This window comes from Microtus oregoni, unplaced genomic scaffold (genome assembly GCF_018167655.1).
Source record: "Microtus oregoni isolate MIOR12 unplaced genomic scaffold, Mior012 000023F_ref0000262, whole genome shotgun sequence".
Taxonomy (NCBI): Eukaryota; Metazoa; Chordata; class Mammalia; order Rodentia; family Cricetidae; genus Microtus; species Microtus oregoni.
Window position 1 is genome coordinate 1,096,052 of NW_024543082.1, and position 20,816 is coordinate 1,116,867.

Here is a 20,816-nt window from a genome sequence, read left to right on the forward strand (position 1 = left end):
GTGACTTCTTACTCTGCCTCCTCATCATATCATTAAAGTAATAATCTAGTAGGGGGTTGGTGTTTTTTCTTCTAATTAGAGGACATTAGGTGGAATAGTTTCCTGTCTCAAATAATTGCCCCCCTGTACTGTCCTTCCCTAATTGGGAGGAAAACAAGAACCAAAAACCTTACAGTGTAGATTTGAATAGTCTGACTGACTGACTTTACTCAGCTAACTTATGCTAAAAGCCGAACTTACAAATATCTAAATACTAAATCATTAGCAGTTTAAATATGTGTGCCTCCCTTGCTCCTCAGTACGACCAGCTTGGAGGTAAGGGGCTGTTGCAGGCACTAACATTGCTTCATTGAGAGTCTGTTGTAGTTCCAGACACAGTGTAGAAAGGAGAGGTAGAAAAAAGAGAAGGATGTGGTTTACAAAACCAGTAAGTGTCTGCTTATGTTTTATTGATGTGTCTGTCTTACCATGGATTCTATTAACAAGAAAGAGTTGGAAGCTTGGTAGTCAGCTTTTAGTAGCCTGTGTATTAGAGAAAAGCAAGAAAAGCAGGTGGTAGTGTTGAGTGAAGCAGTGTGTAGTTTGACATTATGTATTAATTTTGCTGGCCATTAATTTTATAAGTGCTATCACTAAATCATTTGTCCATTTAGCAGAAATACAGGATAAATTAAAACGGAGGCATTCTTTAAAACAATAGTATGTTTATTATACAGTTGTGTGCTTTATAATGATGTTCCTATTCAAATGTGGTCCATTGTTGCACACATTCTAATTGTGCTTAATAATAAAAACTCAGAGTCAGATATTAGGGGGTAATTGTGCTTAATAATAAAAACTCAGAGTCAGATATTAGGGGGTAAAAGCTAAAGGATCAGAGAAGCAGAGCAGCCAGCCACAAGAGACTTCTAACCTCTAACAGTGCCCAGACCAAAGAGGGGATCCTGTCTCTACAAATAATCAGACTGAATCTGCATTCCTGTCTCTTCCCACCTTACATTTCTCTCTCTGCCCAGCCATATTCTTTCTGTCTTCACTTCCCTAGTGCTGGGGTTAAAGGCATGTGATCCTAAGTGCTGGGATTAAAGGTATATGCCACCACTGTCTGGCCTGTATGACTAACAGGCCATTGACTTGATTCTGCACTTGGTTCTGCACTCTAATCTTCAGGCAAGCTTTATTTGTTACATTTCAAGCAAAATATCACTAGAGTACTCTTTGGCCAAATTCCCTTCCCCTTATTTGCTCCTGCCCTCTCTCACTAGTCCCCTTTTCCTTCATATTCCCGGTTCTTTTTTGTGTCTGTGTGTGGTGGGTGTGTGAATTTACAGGCAAGTGGATAGAATTGGAATCACCATATTTAGTCTAATAAACCAGACACAGAAAGATACATATTCAGTGTTTTCTCTCACACGTGAAACCTAGATTGATTGATTGTATATATTTCTTTCTCTTACTTTAGTATTCTTTTTTGCCTTAGTTCGTGTTCTCTGTCTCCCCCCCCCCCAGCCTAAGAACTCTTAAGACTTAAAGCAGTTTATTGATTAAGTTGGAGAGAACAGAAACCCTTGTTTCAGATTTTAGAGAAATGCTTCTCATTTATTTTTCTCATTAAGGTATAGGCTTGTCATGTGGCTATTGAAATATGCTTCTATTCCTAGTTTCTTTGGGGCTTGTTTGTTTGAGACAGGGTTTGTGTAACCCTGGCTGCCTTGAAGCTGACTTGGAACCCAGGAGCTAACTGGCCCTTAATCTCTGACATCTGCTTGCCTGTACCTCCTGAATGCTGGGATTAATGATGTGCACTGTCACTACCTACATCTTGGGGCTTTTATCATAAAAGGATGTTGATCTTTTGTCAGAGGCCTTTCTTGAATCCTTTGTGATGATTATTGTAGTCAGACTTCTTAATCGGCACTGTAGATTACCCAGTAATGACCTGGAGACTTCTTATTAACTATGAAAGCTCAACTTTAGCTTAGGCTTGTTTCTAACTAGCTCTTATAACTTAAATTAACCCATATTTTAAAATCTATGTTCTTTCATTTGTTTGTTACGTCATCTCCATTATGCCCATCCTTGTTATTCTGCGTCTGACTGGTGACTTCCCTTCCTCTTCCCACTGTCCTCTCTGCCCGAAAATCCTGACTACCTATTGGCTGTTCAGTTTTTTATTGAACAAGTCACACTGACACGTCTTCACAGTGTACAGAAAGATTATTCCACAACATTTCCCTCTTTTTGTCTAAGTAAAAAGGAAAGGTTTTAATTCTAACAATGCAAAACTATACACAAGAAGAGCAATTATCAAATAAGAAATACATTTACAATGTCCAGTCCATTTGTATTTGGCAAATTCAGAGAAAATACTCCATTATCTATCTTATAGTGAGACCAAAGTTTTGTACCTAATTTACTTTCTATTAAGACTAAGGAAGACTAATTGTCTCATCTTTTAACTTCATCAGAGACCTGAGAAGGACATAATATTACCTGAGTAAATAGAAAATGCAGAGATGGGAACTTCCAAAACTGTAGAAATGATAGAGACATCTGGCTGCCTGATTTCTCCTTACTGTTGGGGTATCCATTATGAACTCAGCCAAGGTTCTTCTGTAATGTTGGGGCATCTTTCTTCAGCCTATAGGCCTACAATATCTGACAGACTTTTGTATGAAGGAAGCAGGAATTTTGAAGGACTTCTTACCTTGTCTTGGCAAAGTTTGCCTGTTTTATCTCTTTGTGTCATGCTTGTCCAGTTTGTACAGTATATTGTCAGCAGTGGAGGCAAGGGCAATTTCTTGCCCAAATGGCTAGCTTTGTCAAAATGAAAGCAAAGCCCATAGGGAGGTTCTTTGATGCCCATCATCCTTTTTTGAAGTAAATTGGTGCTCCTAGGAGCAGACATGTCTCATTGTCATGAAATGCCATATGTTACTAAAACATTTTAAATGTTTTATTCTGTAGGTCTTTGAAGTGTTTGAAGATTACACTACCTAAAGTATATCTCTGTATGACCTTGAAAATATACCTAACCTGTTAGTTTGTTATAGATGACTATTAACTTGTTTTTTTTTATTATCCTAAATAGCTTTCAAGGACTAAAACTTAATACATTTTTAAATGAGCTGCATAGGTATAATACCTTAAACAAGAGTAGAAGCATATATACAATATAACAAAAATAGCCTTAAATTTGTATCAGTACACAAAAATCCATATCAGTGTGAGATATTTGAGACTAATGGTTGCTCAAAACAACCCACTCTTTTGTTCCATCATTTTATACCATAATCATCTCCCCCTTTTCCCTTCAGAAAGTGATCTCTGAATTTAATCTTTACCTTTCTCCTTGACCATGACCAGTAACAGTTTGTAACTACCCCCCCCCCAAATGATTACAAACATCTATAACCCACTGAACGACCAAAAACCATCCACTCTACCTCCTAGGAATGTCACCTTGGAGTTCTCTAGACTGCTTCCTGTTGTCAGGGGTGATAACATCTTTAGGAGGTCCAGAGAAAATTAAGATAATGATCAAATTCTGGGAGAGCTAGCTGTTGTCTAGTCTTAGTGTGATGGGAGGGTGCAAAGCTGATCTGAAGTCTGGCTGCAATAGTTTGTGACGCTGGACCATCTCAGCTAGCAGCCTTGAAGAAGCTGTTCTAGATACAGAACTCTGAGAGACTGAATCACCTGGGCCACACTTACTCATTGGTGTGGTCTCCTTGTTCTGAAGGCACAGAAACTTTCAAAGGTAACATACATATCCACATTAACACAAGTATGGACTGTGTGTTGTACACAATCCAGCCAATGATTTTTGCGTGTGTGTTATGTTTGAGTAGGTAAAATATGTCACCTGTCTTGTAGTTTTTCTAGGTTTATTTCTTTACATCTATAGTCAGGATTTTCATGGGTCTTCCGTAATCAAATCTGATTTCTATTAACCCAGAAGGAATCCATAGCTTTTCTTTTTCTGTGGAAACAAAGGCATAACTTCCTCCCCAACATAACCTATTTTTACTTCCATTTTAAGTTAATACATTTTTTAAATACACAGGTTGTTTTAATTTAGTAATTTTTATAATCCAGTCTCTCAGCACCTATTGTTCAGCAATCAAAAAATTTAAAGTCAACATGACACCATATAGGATCCAAATTTTCTGTGTAATTTTCATCTTTACAGTGCTTATCATTTTTGTATTTTATTTTTTAAGACTTATTATTTATTAACTTTTTAAATGACTGCCTATATGCATTTTTCTTTTTTAAGCCTACACACATTTTTTTTAAATAAACTGTTACCTGTTTAGAGTTTTTTTTCTGTTCAGATCTGTCTTTATGAGCATTAGTAGCATATCTATTTATGTGAGACAATTGCAAACTATTTCCACATAGCACTGGCGTCTGAGCCAACATGCAAGCAGTAATTAGTATGCCTCTGTATGCTACTGATCACCACCAGCCTGCCTAAGAGACTGCAGGACTATGAAACTACATCCAACTCCTTGTCCAGAACTTTTCTTAGCTTTTTGAGGCCCTGTCTCGGGGCCCCTGAATATTTGAGCCCCTCACTTTGGATGCCATTTGTAGTTAAGAGGTTTTTGTTGGGACCTTTGGCTCCCCAATAAAGACATGGAGATGTCTTATTAATTATGAAAGCTCAGCCTTAGCTTATACTTGTTTTTAACTATCTCATAACTTATATTATCCAATATTTCTAAATCTATGTTCTTTCATGATCTCGTCTCTATTATGCCCATGCTGGTTATTCCACTTCTGGCTGTCCACGCCACTTCCTCTTCCCAGAGTCCTCTCTGCCCTGAAATCCTGCCTAGCTATTGACCGTTCAACTTTTTATTGAACCAATTAGAGTGGCACATCTTCACAGTTTATAAAAAGATTTTTCCACAACAGATCATGGTTTCTGTCACTGAGTGTCTTTATGTGCCAGCTTTTCATAACTAATCTCACCATCCTTGCTTCCTTGTAATGATGACAACTTTGTCAAGGTGGAATGGCGTGTATGTACACATATATGTGTGTTAATGTGTTGTTGAATTCAGTGTACAAATATTTCACTAAAAACTGTGCATCTGTGTACATCAGAGATAGTGGTCTGTAATTACTCTTATTATTGTATACTTCTCCAATTTTGGTATCAGGATAATACTGACTTCATAAAAATGAGTTTTGTAGTGTTCTCTTTCTACTTGATGCTGTAACTTGGGGGATATACATGCTAGTTCATTTTGAAAGGTCTGATAGGAGTTAGGATTTTAAAAACACTACTAATTGTGTTGGAGAGATGGCTCAGTAAATATTTGCTCTATTAAGCATAGTGACTGGAGTTCAGATCTCCATAACACACATATAAAACATGGGTATAGTGGCATGTGCTGTGAACTGTGTCTTCGTTACTGTTCTGTTGCTGTGATAAGACACCACAATCAAGGCAGCCTTTAAGGACGAGTTTGTTTAGGGCTTATGTTTTCAGAGGGTGAGTCTCATGGTAGGGAAAATGGCAGCAGGCAGACAGGCATAGTTCGGGAACAGGAGCTTAGAGCTTATGCATGATTTACAAGTACAAGAGGCAGAGAGACACTGAAAATAACATGGACTTTTGAGTCCTCAAAACCCACTCCCATAAACACCTCCTCTAACAGGTCACACCTAGTGACAAACAGTTCCACCAACTGTGAACCAGGCATTCAAATATATGAACCTATGAGAGCCATTCTCCTTGAAACCACCACAGCCTGTACTCCAGCACTGGGGAATAGAGATAATTGATCCCAGGTGCTCCCTGCCCAGGCAGTCCAGCCAAAACTACCACCTTCAGCTTCAGTAAAGAAACCTTGTTTTGAAAAGGACGGTGGAGCTCTGATTGAGGAAAGACAGATTCCTCATACTCAGCTTCTGGCCTCCACAGTCATGCAACTCACATACTCACCCTACCCCCACCCCATTCTCTCAAGTCTATCTGGCAAAATCAGCCATTAGACTCCATTTTATTGATTATTTTTTGCTGTATTTTATAATCCTTACCTATTATAACTTCTTTGTTCCTGCCTTCAGGAGTAAAAATAAATATTGCCAGATGCTATCATTCAGTTAGTCTATTCATCCTGTAAAGTAATGAATATGAACCCATACCATTAGACTATAGTATTTAATGCTACCTTGAAAGTGATCACTAAACATTAATAGATAACTTAAACTGTCCTTATTTAAGAATACTCCTTTTTTACACATACGACACAAAATAGAAATGCAGGGTACACTTGGAAATCATTGTATTTTACTACAAAAACTAAACTTTTGGAATCCACACATTAGTGGGGGGTCTGTATTATTTATTTTTTTGTTCTGTGTTTCACTGTGCTTAACAGGATCTCTAGTTCCATCCATGTTGCCAAAAGTGACAGGATTCCATTCCTTTTTGATATTGGATATTGACTATCAAATTTTTTCAACATTCATTTAAGTTAAAATTACACTTTCAAGTCTAGTAGCATAGTGCCTTCTGCTGTGTTCTGTTCATGATTGCATGGCACGGTACCTTTTCTAGTTATATAAACAGTGTCACGTATATTTTGATATGTGTATTGAATATATAGATCATTTAAACTTATTCTTTTATAGTATGTATATGTATGTACAATGTGTGTGGTGGTAAGACAATAATTATTGGAGTTAGTTTTCTCCTTCCACCTTTATGTGCATCCCAGGCGTTGTCTCAGTTCAGAACCACTTCTCCAGTAGATACCTTTAAAGCCTACTGAGCCGTCTTACCCCTTATTGGGGCTTTGTAGCTTTCTTGTAGAGATTATTTCTCTTCTTGGTCAGATTTATTCCTAAGTCTTTTGGGGGGTAGCTAGTATACCTATTATCTTTTAATTTTTATTTATTTCTGATTATTGTATTCATTTCTAATTCTCATATATAACAATTATATAGTATATAATAATTGCATGTAATTAATATAACTTAATTATATTAATTTCTTATTTGCTATTGACATATTGTGGTACTACTAATTTTGTATGTTGACTTCACTATTTTGCAATTTACTAGTGATTATTCTACCAGATTATTAGCAGAAAATTTGAGGATTTTTTATAAGGTTTCGTCTACAAACAGTGCCGGTTTGATATCCTCTTTTCCAATTTGGATGCTTTTTGCTTCCATTGTTTGATTGCTCTGGCCATGCCTCCCATACTGTGTTGAGTGAAAGTGGATATCCTTGTCCCATCACATATTTTTTCGCTGTTTGTTTGTTTTATTTTTTATGTTTTTTGTTTTTTGAGACAGGGCTTCCCTGTAGCTTTGGAGCCTCTCCTGGAACTAGCTCCTGTAGACCAGGCTGGCCTCTAACTCAACAGAAATCCACCTGCCTCTGCTTCCTGAGTACTGGGATTAAAGACGTGCACCACCACCACCCAGTGAAATGTAGCATTTTTATTCATTTAATTATTAAATAAGGATTTTATTGTGGAGTATTTTGTGATGTACTTGGCGTGTCCCATCATAAGAACACATGACAGTATCATTTCATCTAAGTTTATAGCTGGCAGCTGGTAAACGTACAAAGGCAAATGAAAGAAAATAAATGCAAACATGAAAAAAAATCACAATATTATTGTGCTTGTGTCACTGAGGACATTGAAATGCTCTACAGTTACAGACTAACAAGATTCCCACTAATTAGAAATGTTTTGATTTTCAGAAAGATTATTTGCAGCAGATGTAAATCAGTCGTATCATGTATCAGTTTATAATTAAGATTCTCATATTATGTGAAGTTTACCTTTGTAGTATTGTGGGATTTAGGTATATAAGGATGTGTTATATTTGTTTATGCTGCAGAATATTACTTTAACTGTGTGAAAGTGTGTTACTTTTGTTTAACAATGTAAGGATGTGTGCTTAATTATGTGAAGATGTGTTGCATTTGTTTCACCTTGTCTGCCTAAGGTACCTGATTAGTCTAATAGCTAGGCAGAGAAAGGAAGGCTGGCAGGGAGAGAGAATAAATAGGAGGAGAAATCTAGGCTCGAGAAGATAAAAGAAAGAAGAATGAAAAAAAGGAGAGAATGAGGGACACAACCCTGAGCCAGAAGCCAGGCAGCCTCCAGCCAGTCAGACACAGGAAGCAGTGAAAGTAAAATAAACACAAAGTAAAAAGGCCCAAGGCAAAAGGTAGATAAACAGGTTAATTTTAAAAGTTAGCCAAAAGTGTGCCTAGGCTAGTCCAAACATTCAAAACACTTCTGAGTCTCTGTGTCCTAAAGAAAAGAAACATTGGGCCGGGCGATGGTGGCGCACGCCTTTAATCCCAGCAATTGGGAGGCAGAGGCAGGCGGATCTCTGTGAGTTCGAGACCAGCCTGGTCTACAGAGCTAGTTCCAGGACAGGCTCCAAAGCCACAGAGAAACCCTGTCTCGAAAAACCAAAAAAAAAGAAAAAGAAAAAAAGAAAAAAAAAAAAAGAAACATTGGTACATTGTAGAGGATACAGTTCTGTACCCAGAAGGTTCTGCAATTTCTGCCATTTATTCCAGAATGTATTCATTGTACACAAAAGAGATTTCAAACACATTAGTAGTTGATTCCTATCCCCTGTTCTTGGCAAACTTCTATTTTCTGGATCTATGTGTTTACCTATTCTGAACATTGCTTATAAGTGCAGTTCTATAATATTTGTTTTTTTGTCAACTTGACACGGGGTCATCTGGTGTAGTAATTAGGGCGGCGGGGCTGCATTCCCAGCACCCCGGCCACCTGCTCGGCTAGCTTATGCCCCAAAATAATTACACAGACACTGTATTCTTTTAAGCACTGCTTGGCCCTTTAGCTCTAGCACTTACAGGCTAATTCTCACATCCCAATCAACCCATCTCTAATAATCTGTGAGAACCGGTCTTACCGGGAAGATTCTAGCCTAGTCCATCCTGGGTTGGAGCTTCAGGCCGTGTGTCTGCACGGGAACGGGGCATGGCGTCTCTCTCAGGCGTCTGCTCCGGAGAGGAGAGATGTCGAGACTCTGACCTCACTTCCTCTTCCTCCCAGCATTTTGTTCTGTTTACTCCACCCACAGGGCCAAGCAGTTTCTTTATTGGCCAATGACCTTCCTCCATCAATCTGGGAAGAGGGAATCTCAGTGGAGGAATTGCCTCTCTGTTTGCCCTGTGGGCAAGTCTGTGTTCACTGAGGGTGGTGCCATCCCTGGACAGGTGGTCCTAAGTTGTATTAAAAGGTTAAGCAAGTCAATATGCAGTATTCCTCCATGATCTTTGCTTAAGTTCTTGCCTTGGCTTCCCTCAGATGAAGTACTGTAATATGGTCACATGAGCTGAATAAACAACTTTTCTCCCAAAGTTGCTTTTGGTCATGGCTTTTATAACAATAGAAAACAAACTAGAACAGTAGCCTTTGTGTTTGTCTTCTTATACACAGTAAAATGTTTTCACGTTTCTATCTTAGGCTTGCTAGTTTTATGCTCGACACAAGATAGAGTCATTTTAGAATAGGAAACCTCAACTGAGAAATTATGTCTACCAGGTTGGCCTGTGGGCAGACCTTTGGTGTATTTTCTTGATTAATAACTGATGTAGGAGGGCCCATCACACTGTGAGTGTTGATACCCCCAGGTAGGCAGTCCTTGGGTGCTAGAAGAAAGCAGGCTGAGCCACCCAGGGACAGGCCTGTAAGGGGCATTCTTCCATGATGTCTCCATTAGTCTCTGCTGCCAGCTTCCTTCCCTGTTTGAGTTCCTTCCCTGACTTGCCTCAGTGGTGAATTATAAATTGTAAATGAAATAAACCCTTTATTCCCATTTACTGCTCTAAAGGACCTGGGAAAGTGGCGCTGATAAATGAAGAGGACTTAAGCCTTATGAACAAGTGTTCAGTCACGAGCCAAGCCTTGCTGGTGGCCAGGCTACATGTAGCCAGCAAGATGCACGAGACAAAAGCGTATTTTTCTATAGAGGTATATAAACAAATAACAAGTAAACTCTCCCATCCTCTACACCTGGGAGGGATATGAAAATGTAATCCAAGAATAGTTCCGTGTGTTTAAAGAAATAGGTCACAGATTCTTGTCTTGGTTTCTTGGAGTTTTCTCACAAGCACTCCAAAATGTCCTCCTAAGACTCCATTCTTAGACCGTGTTCTGATATCCCCAAGTTATTTTTGGTCATGGTGTTTATCATAACAATACAAGCCTAGTTAAGACACCAGTTAATGAGATCTGTAGCTCATTCTTTATAGAGATACTATTATATCATGGTGTGTATATTAATTTTGTTTATTCCTAAGTTAATGGGTATTTGAGCTGATTGGGACTACTGTGATTAGTGCTGATCTAAACACTTGTGAGGTCTGAGGCTTGTTTTCCGTTCTTCTATACACTGAGACGTAGGGTTGCTTAGTAATATGGAGACTTCTGAAACCTCAATTCTAACAGGTACACCACCTCAGTGTTCCCACCAGCAGTGTGTGGAGTCTGCTTTTACACATCTCTGGCAGATTATTGCCTATTGAGTAATAGCCTGTTATGGCCTTGATTTTTGTCGTGACTGATAATGTCAAGCATCTTTTCATGTGCTTACTAGTCATTCTTATACCTCTGAAAAATGTCTTTTTAAATCCCTTTCAAAATTATGTTGTCTTTTATTGTTGAGTTGTTAGAGATGCTTTTGCATTCTGGATACTAGATCCTTATTAGAAATACTATCTGTGAGACTCGAGAGATGGCTCAGGAGTGAAGAGCACCTGCTAGTCTTCCAGAGGTCCTGAGTTCAATTCCCAGTAATTGCATGGTGGCTCATGACCATCTGTATTGGGTACTTTTCTGTCATGCAGGCATACAGACAGACAGAACACTCACACTAGTGAATGAATGAATGAGTGAGTGAATGAATGAATAATATTTGTGTTTCTACAGTGTGGGTTTCCTTTAGATCTTTTATTGTGAGTGCGTCTGTGTGTCTGCACATGTGTGTAGGGGTGTGGACCAAGGTCAGAAGAGGGTATCAGATCCCATGGAGATGGAATTACAGATGTTTGTGAGAAACCCTACTTTAATATGGATACTAGAATCTAAACTCCAGCCCTAATGATGACTAACAAGTGCTCTTAACCACTAAACCATCTCTCCACAATCTGCCAGCCCCCCCCCCCTCCACTTTTGAGTCTCCTGCTCAGACTGAGTCTTCGTGTCCTTGGATTACAGTTGTGCACCACCACAGTGCTGGGGACTAAACAAACCATGAACTTCATGAAGGCTAGGGAAGCGTGCTACTAGCTGAACTATACTCCCAGCCCATTTTGTGTATGTGTGTATATCTCTGTAGTGACTTCTAGAATCAGGAGCTGTGAGTTAATCTACCTCATTCTTATGTTCAAAGATTTATTTTGGCTATTCTTGGTCCCTTGCAATTCCATATGAACATTAGTACCGGCTTGAAAAGTTTGGGGGTGGGGGAAGACAGAGAGTGCCAGGTGAGATATTGAAAGCTATTATGCTTCGTCTTTGGAGGGTGGCAACCAAATTTTGTGTGTATTGAAGTCTAATTGGAAAAAATCGGGCATTTCTCCTGTTACTGCTGTATGTATCAGACTAGCAAATTACTTAATAATTGGTGAAATGTAACTTTTACATGTGTTCTATTTAATTAGTTTAAAAAATAGCTTTAAATTTTGCAAACCCTTCTTAGGGAATGCTTTATTTTAAGCACTAAGTATCAAGAAGTACTAACATCACAAAAATGAATAACTAGACACTTCTGGTTTCTGATAAAAGAATACACCATTAGGTGGCTCACTAGTTAGGAAGACTTGGGTTGGGTTCCCAGCACCCACATGGTTGTGGTGACAGCAGTCAGTAACTATGGTTTCTCAGGATCCATTACCTTCTTTTGGCCCGTACGGGCACTGCAAACATGGTAAATGCAGGCAAAACACACTCATACACATAAAAGAAAAATTTAATTTTAAGGAAAGAAAATGAAATAAAAGAAACCAAAAGGAAATGTATATATTAAAAGGTGACTAGAAAACAGTATTTAAAATTGTTTCTCTAGCCTTTCAGAATGAACTAGTTTATTTCTTATTGTTAATTTCTTTAATCTACATTTATGGGTATGAATATATACATTTTACACAATATACACATCTATATGCCTATTTGATGTATACATATATGCACTTTTGCTTTAAAATATTTACATTATTTATAGTTTTATTTATGCACATATACCACTTTTTAATATAATATGAATGTCTAATTTTGAAACATGCTTTTTTTTCAGTCCAGTAATTTATATCTTCAGCCTTTCCTATTACATTTTTACTCAGTTTAAGCTAGATAGTATTTCCTATGGTGCCTGTATCAAAGTTTACTTAGCCTTTTTTGGACAGGTGGAATCTATTAGTAGGTTCTTTAATGTTTTCCCCCAAAACTACTCTGAAGTCAATGTCCTTGTAGATGTATTTCTCCTAAAAGTATATGCTACTTGCAGAGTGCCTGTAAGTTACAGATACGCTTTCTTTGTGTCATATCTATCATGAGTATTTAGAGTTTATTTACACTCAACCAAGTTATGTATCTACTGCAAAAAGAACCTTCTCTGATGAGGGTTAAGAGTTTCACTAGTCTGTGTGTATAAATCTAAGAATGTAGGGTACAGTTCATTACTATGTACACTTAACATATTAATAGTCCTAGGTTCTCCCCTAGGGACTATGACCTAGACAGCCATGGGTTACATCTTGTGTGACTGTACTTTAAGTACAGTCAGGAAGTGGTTGGTCACTGTTAATAGCGTTCACGCCACTGTTATGCCAGAGGGCGTATCTTGTCAGGCCTGTCACTATTTCATATTCAGTCAGTATTTGTGTTCTTCATTGATACTATTTCTTTTTGTTGTTGTCCTGCACATTTCTTTTCACTGAACGTGATACTGGGTTACATAAAGGCATTTTCATACAAGTCTATATAATGTACATTTGAGCATGTTTCTGCCATACCGCACTATCCTTCCCCTATTTTTCTTCTTTCCTCTTGTTAGTCACCTTTGTTCCCCTAGGTTTTTTCACACCATAAGTTATTGGCCCATTTGTGTGACTTTTAAATATTTGTGTTTGTTGACTATTCTTTCCTAATAATTTGTAAGAATAGCTTTTAGTGGCTAATAATAATTTGAATATTGTTTTATTTTCTGTAATGCCTTATTTTTTCTTTATTATTCGGTTTATCTGTGAGTAATCTGAGTGTGTTTTATTTTGTTTTAACTTTTTGTAGAGAGCAAACATAGCCTGAATTGAAAAATGCACCGTATTTTTTTCAGTTCCTCTTATTATTAATTTTTATATATTGTGAGGTAAATTTGTTTTTGATGGTTATGTTAGTCTTTTAAAATTGTACTGCACCCCCCCGCCCCCAATCCTTAATTCCAGCACTTGGGAGGCAGAGGTAGGTGGATTTTTGTGAGTTCAAGGCCAGCCTGGTGTACAGAATGAGCTCCAGGAAAACTGGGTCTACACAGAGAAACTCTGTCTCAAAAAATAACAATAAAATAAAACAAAAAAAAAATTCGTAGAGCTTTAACCTTAGCACCTTGGGAGACAGAGGCAGGCAGATCTCTGTGACTCTGTCTATTGGAGGCCAACCTGATCTGCATTATGAGTTGTAAGACAGTTGGGGCTACAGAGTGAGATTCTGTCTCAAACAAATAAACAAACAAACAAACAAAAATCACAAAGAAAATGTCCGTCTTTCTACCTGTACATACACAAGTTAAGATTATTTTGTTAGGTAAAAGAAAATCAGAAAATGCTGTTTTCTGCTGGGCTAATTTTCAGTTCTATATTGAAATGGCTGACTGGCTTATTTTCTTTTTTTGTGCAAGTTAACTGAACAAGAAACCAGACCTATTTAGCTAAATAAGCAGATTTTCATGCTGACTTCATTCAAACATCTGCCTTCTAGAGATACATATAATGTTGGATATGAAATAAATGGGCAAATTAATGTTTAAGCTTCTATTGCGATTGTTTAAACCTTTATCAAGACTTTTAAAATAGAGTCCTGTTTTTCTCAATTTATGAATAAACTATATAAAACACTTTTATGTTGTTTAATATTTGAATAGTTATGAAAATAATTATTTGAATTGTGCTTCTTTTGGCTTTAGGGTTTCTTCACATCTAATAGTTTTCTTTATTTCACAGAAATACCGGTATCAGGATGAAGAGGTCCCTCCTCCAGAGCACATCTCCCCACCTGTCACTAATGAGGTGCTAGGTCCAGAACTGGTTCATGTCTCGGAGAAGAACCTGTCAGAGATAGAGAATGTCCATGGATTTGTTTCTCATTCTCATATTTCACCAATAAAGGTAGGATAGTAACTGTTATTGTGTATTGATATGACTTAGATATTACTTTTATTTATAAATAATTGTTCAAGATAATGTAAATTCCCCATTCTTTGGGTTCGCTTTAGTTCTATCGTTTTAAAGAATTACATGCTATTTAATAGTATTTCCAGTTCATTTTTAAACACTTGATTTAAATAATCTTTGAAATTTCATTTGTGAATTTTCTTGCTCTTATCTCTTCTTTCTTTATAAATAATCACAGTCCTGAATTTGATGTTTTCCTTTAAAGTTCTACTGTATATTTACAGTTATAATCTATGTATTGTTTTGTATATTTTGAACTTTATTTAATAGATTCATACATCAGATTGCATTTTTGTGCAACATTATATTCCTACAACTTATTACTTAGTTTTGCAATTTAAAGTTTTCTATTTAAAAAGCACTCATAATTTTTCTTTTTTTTAATTGGTATTGAGTATTTTTAGGTTATTGCTAGCTAAAAATACAGGAGAGACACATAGGACCTTCCCCCTCCCCAATTAATGGTGCCAAACTAAAATATTTGTATAATTTCACTTTAGAAAAGCAAGATACAAGGCTTTAATTGGTCTGTAGTCTCATAAATACAGAGTGGTCTTATTTTTCTTTTGAAATGATATCTCATTATGACTGGGATATATATATATCCCTTTTTATTAGTGAGCTAGGATATACTTACCTCCTCAGTCAGGGTTCTTGTTTTGTGACTTGCCTACTTAGGATTTTTGCTTGCTTTTGTATGGAGCATCATTCTGACCAGTTTGTAAGCGAGTGGGTTTTTATGCTTGTTTGTTTGTTTGTTATCCATTCCCCTCTGTGTTGGGATAGCAACCCTTTGTTTATTGTAAGTATTGTTTATAAAGAACATTTATTTACCTTTTCTGTACCTCTTATCTCAGCCTCCTGAGTGCTACTGAGATTGCAGGCCTAGTCCACCATACCCAATACTATATAAAGTGTTTTTTAAAGTTAGTATGTAATATCAAAATTTAGAGAACTTTAAGAATTTGCTTAGCATGGTGCCATATACTTGTACTCTCCATACCTTGGGAAACTGAGCTAGAGAGACTGCTGCAAGTTTAAAGTCAGGTTTGAGCTATGTAGTGACTTAAAAGCTAGTCTGTGCTACATGGAGAAACCGTGATCTTCCCTTCACTCCCAAAGTAAAAGGGAACATTAAGAATTGAAACATATCGTATAGTGTATTTGTATTGTGTATATTTATACTATATTTGATGGGCATATTTATTCTTCAATATTTGTTTCTATTTAATTTATTTATTTATTCTTTTCTCACACAATACATCCCTACTACAGCTCCCCCTCCCTTTACTCCTCCCAGGTCCTCTCCACCATCCACATCTCCCCCTAGAAAAGAGTAGGTGTTCTAGGGACATCACTTGAACACAGCACCATAAGATACAATAGTATCAGATATAAACCCACACATCAAAACTCTTGTGTGGCAACCCAAGGATCCCAAGAGCAAACAAAAAAGTCAGAGACACCCCCACTCCTACTGTCAGGAGTCCCACAAAAACACCAAGCCAATAACCATAACTTATTTGCAGATGACCTAGCACAGACCCACGCAGGCTCCACAATTGACAATTCAGTCTCTGTAAAACCCTATGAGCCCTGGTTAGTGATTCCACAGGCCATGCTCTCTGGGTGTCTTCTACCCCTCTGACTCCTAAAATTCCTCCTCCCCTTCTTCTGCAAGAGCTCTGAGGGAAGGGACTCATGGAGCCCTCCAACCTGGACTGTCTCTCTCCATCATGTTTGGCTGTAGGTCTCTGCATCCACCCCCTCTCATCTGCTGCCAGACAAAGCCTATCTATGGATGACTGGACAAGGAACCCATCTATGAGTATAGCAGATTTTTTTAAAATGATTTATTAGCTTTTTATTTTATGTGCATTGGTGTGAAGGTGTCAGATCTTGTGGAACTGCATTTTCAGACAGTTGTGAGCTGCCATATGGGTGCTGGGAATTGAACCCAGGTCCTCTGGAAGAGCAATTAGTGCTCTTAACCACTGAGCCATCTCTCCAGCCCCCAGTATAGCAGATTTTAAGACTCATTCATTGATTTTTTTTTTGGTAAGGGGCAGTCATGTTTGGTTCTACCGTGGGTCTCCAGTTCCTGATCATCCAGGCAATGTCAGGCATGGATGGGCTCCCTCTCGTGGCATGACCCTCAAATTAGACTATTTATAGTTGGCCACTCCCATGAGTTCTGAGCTTCCATTCATTGCCCCAGCATATCTTGCAGTCAGGACAGATTATAGGTCAAAGATTTTGTGGCTGGGTTAGTGTCCCAGTCCTACCACTGGAAGCCTTGCCTGGTTTCAGAAGGTGGACTCTTTAGGCTCTGTATCCTCTATTACTATTTTTAAATTTGGTTTGTTACGGTCTAGTTTCTTGAGTTCTTTATATATTTTTGATATTAGCCCCCTATTGTATATGTAGTTGGTGAAAATCTTCTTGCATTCTGTAGGCTGCTGTTTTGACCTTTTGACAGTGTCTTTCGCCTTACAAAAGCTTTTCAGTTTCATGAGGTCCCATTTATTCTTGATCTTAGTGCCTGTAATATTGGTGTTCTGTTCAGGAAGTTGTCTCCTGTATGTTCAAAGCTGTTCCCCACTTTCTATTCTGTCGGGTTCAGTGTATCTGATTTTATGTTCAGAGTTTTGATCCACTTGGATTTAAGTTTTATGATGGGTAATAAGTATGTATCTATTTGCATTCTTCTACATGTAGACATCCAGTTAGACCCGGATCATTTGTTGAAGGTGCTTTCTCTTTTTCTGTTGTGTATTTGTAGATTCTTTATCAAAAAACAGGCCATTAGTCTTGGCAACAAGCACCTTTACCCACTAAATCATTTCACTGGCTCTAAAGAAGACATTTATAACCCCAGCTAAGGCTCAGAGAACGTTGTAGGAGAAAGCATGGAAAGAATATGAGAACTAGAAGTTAGGAAAATGATTGTAAAACGCTATCTCTTGGATATGACACAGGTATTGCAAATAGGAACTGTGGTGGTTTGAAAGAAAATGGATCCCAAAGGGTGTGGCACTATTAGAAGGTATGGTCTTGTTGGAGGAAGTGATGACCTGAGTTTGTTACCTGGGACCCATATGGTGGAAGGAGAGAACCATCTTCTGCAAGTCATCCTCTGACCTCCACATATGCACCACGACACATATACACAATAAAACGTAATAATAAAAAAATGAAAAATAGACATCTTGTTAAGGACTGAGCACACAAATATCCCTTGTTTTTTAAGCACTCTGAGCAGCCATGAGTCTCTGCATTTACCACTATGCATTACACAGAGAAGCTTCTTTGATTGAAGGTAATAGCATTTATCTGTGGTTATAAACATAAGTGTGGAAAAGGTAGTTCAACACCATGTCAGTGTAGATAAACACCAGTAGTAAGTTCTTTACAAGGGTCTATAATCTTTCTTCAGGTTCTTGTCTGGATTTACGTACTAGGTATAAATTCCCTTTTGTGGAGCAGGGACTCATCCAACTAGAGAGTATTTGGGTCACCCCACCCCCACCAATCATGCTACTGTTGTTTCAGTGGTCAAATCTTATCTAACAGATTGGCGTTGTAGCTCATAGTTAAGACCACCATTAACTGGACAGTGGAGGTGCATACATTTAATCCCAGCCCTCAGGAGGCAGAAGCAGGTGGATCTCTGAGTTTGAGGCCAGCCTGGTCTAGAGAACGAATTCTAGGACATCCAAGGCTACAAACACAGAGAAACTCTGTCCCAAAAAACAAAAACAAATAAGCAAAAGACCACTGTTCACCTTTTTTTTTCCTAACAGCATGCATTCCTTCTAGCACTGTGATTGCTTCCAGCTCAGTTCTTGCTTGCTTTCTATCTTACAACCAAGATGTTGTATCTTCAGCAGTAAGGTCTTACCGTCTAATTCTGGTGGACAACCAAGATGTTGTATCTTCGGCAGTAAGTTCTTACCGTCTAATTCCGGTGGACAACTAAGAGCATTGGCAAGAGCCTGTATCGTTTTAGGGGCCTTTTGGGCCCCCTTGACCAGCAGTACACACACCGATATCCTGCACCTGGCACTGGGAATTTTGATTCTTAGACAGTAGGGCTTCTAGGAGCATTATCCAGCCACTAGGGATATATCTCTTTAACACTTTGTCATTGTTGTTAACTTATATTTTTAAATTGACTTTCAAAATAGTAGGTTTCCTTATGGCTCTTACTGTTTTGTGTGTGTGTGTGTGTTTGTTTTGTTTTGTTTTTTCGAGACAGGGTTTCTAGGTGTAATATAGGCCATCCTGGAACTCAACTTGATCTGTAGATCAGGCTGACCTTGAACTAGTAGAGGTCCACCTGCCACCGCTGCCTTCTGGAGTCTTGGGATTAAAGGTGTGTGCCACAAAACTTAATCCCCATGTGACTTTTTCATGTATCCTTTATTTTGGTTAATACTTCCTCCAATTACGATTTTTTTGCAATTATGGAAAGTATCTATGCATAAGATTGATTTGCTGAGCTGAATATTAACTAGGTACTGCTTTAGTCTTCATAATTCTAATAAAAACTAATGATAAAAAAGTAAAAAAAAAATCAGAGTTAGGCATGGTGTTGAATGAATGCTGTAATCCTGCATTTGGAATACAGAGTCCAGAGGAATATGAATTCAAAGCCAGACTTGTCTACATAGTGAGTTTGAGGCCAATGTGACTTACATCAGACCAAAACAAATAAAACTCTTCAAACCATAAGAAAACAGTAAAATTCATCTAATAGGTGATTATTTTTAAAAATCAATTGCTATGCTAGTACTTTGGAGGCTGAGATAGCAGGATTTCGAATTTGAGAGCAGCCTGGACCTGATAGTTTGTCTTTGAAATCCATCAGAAACAAAACAGTCCAAGCCATAATTACTAGAATAATAGTTTTGCTTATATTTCAAGAACATAAACAGGTAGCTGGGTGGTGGCCTTGGCGCATGACTTTGATCCCAGCATTTGGGAGACAGAGGCTGGTGGATCTCTGTGAGTTCAAGGCCAGTTTGGTTTACAGAGTGGGTTCCAGGACGTCCAGGACTGTTTCACAGAAAAATCTTGTCTCGAAAAACCAAAACAAACAAACAAAAAACATAAACAGATACTGGGCTAATGATGATTTAACTTTCAGTGGTTAATACTTTAATGGAAATCAGGTGTAGCATGATATATGTCGTACTTTAAGTTCCGATGCTGTAGTAAACACTGCAACAAGCATCACGGGGGAGAAAGAGCTTATTTGGCTAAGAATTAATTCCTGGTTACAGCTTATCATGGCAGGGAAGTCAGGGTGCATGGGGACTTGAAGCTGCTAGTTGTATGACATTCACAGCCAAACCGGAAAACCATGAAATTATGTACACAGTGCTCTGCTCACTTCTGTGTCCAGAAAAAGTTACCACCCGTGGCGGGATGGATCTTCCTACTAGTCAAAGTCCCCACAGATATGCCCACAGGCCCTTATAATCCAGACAGTTCCTCATTGAGACTTTCTTCCTAGATGATTCTAGACTGTGCCAGGTTGGTATTAAAACCAACCATCACAGTATGTTATAAAATATAGGAGGGATTAAATTATTTTAAGAAAGTCGACACTTAAGCAAGATTTTGAAAAAAGCAGTCAGAGTTAGAAGTCACCCCTGGAATAACTACTGTAGAGGCGAGACTTCAGCTTTGAGGTAACTTCAGTGTACCAGGTAGGGTACCTGTTAGGAAAGAGGGTTATGGTATAGAGGGCTGCTGTGGAGAAGGAGCTGCCAGCATGAGATGCTGTGTGAATAGGTTCTTATGTAGTGCTGTTTCGTCGTTCTCGTTACCACACTGATGACAAGTTACAGTGATGGAAAGTCCATCCAGAGCTAAGTATGAAGGTAATTATGATTTTATCATTTCAGAAATTGGAAAGGGTACTTTCTGGCTAATATTGGGAAAAGTCTCAATAAAAGAAATTAGTGATATTATGCTAAAAAAAATTCCAGTGAATAAAAAGGACATATTGGACAAATTCAGGGATTAGCAATAGTATGAGGACTCTAAAAACAGTGAGTTGGGATGTAGGAAAGTAGTCAGAAAGTAAATTAAAATAAGCAGAAATTCAGCCTTCAAAATAGATCCAGTTTTAGGTGAAGTGACAAAGGAGGCCAGATGCTATATATAGTAACACTCCTAATTGCAATGACACAGATATAACAAAGTAATTCGTATGTGTTTCTTCTTCAATGGCAAGGAAAGTTTTGTTTAAATTAGTCTAGTATATATATATACAACATAAATATTGTTAAGAGAAACTGGAAATAAAAGATAGAGAAGGATGTATGGACCAAAA

At 38.0% G+C, this 20,816-nt stretch overlaps 1 protein-coding gene across 15 annotated transcripts in view; it reads left to right on the plus strand.

The window, feature by feature from the left end:
- Window positions 1–20,816, plus strand: part of Dlg1 (discs large MAGUK scaffold protein 1) — a 190,771-nt gene that overhangs the window by 52,308 nt on the left and 117,647 nt on the right. For all 15 annotated transcript variants that reach the window (XM_041673109.1, XM_041673111.1, XM_041673112.1 and 12 more), the window contains one exon: window positions 14,243–14,407. In XM_041673109.1, coding sequence (XP_041529043.1) covers window positions 14,243–14,407 — 165 coding nt within the window. The remainder of the gene's footprint in view (window positions 1–14,242; window positions 14,408–20,816) is intronic.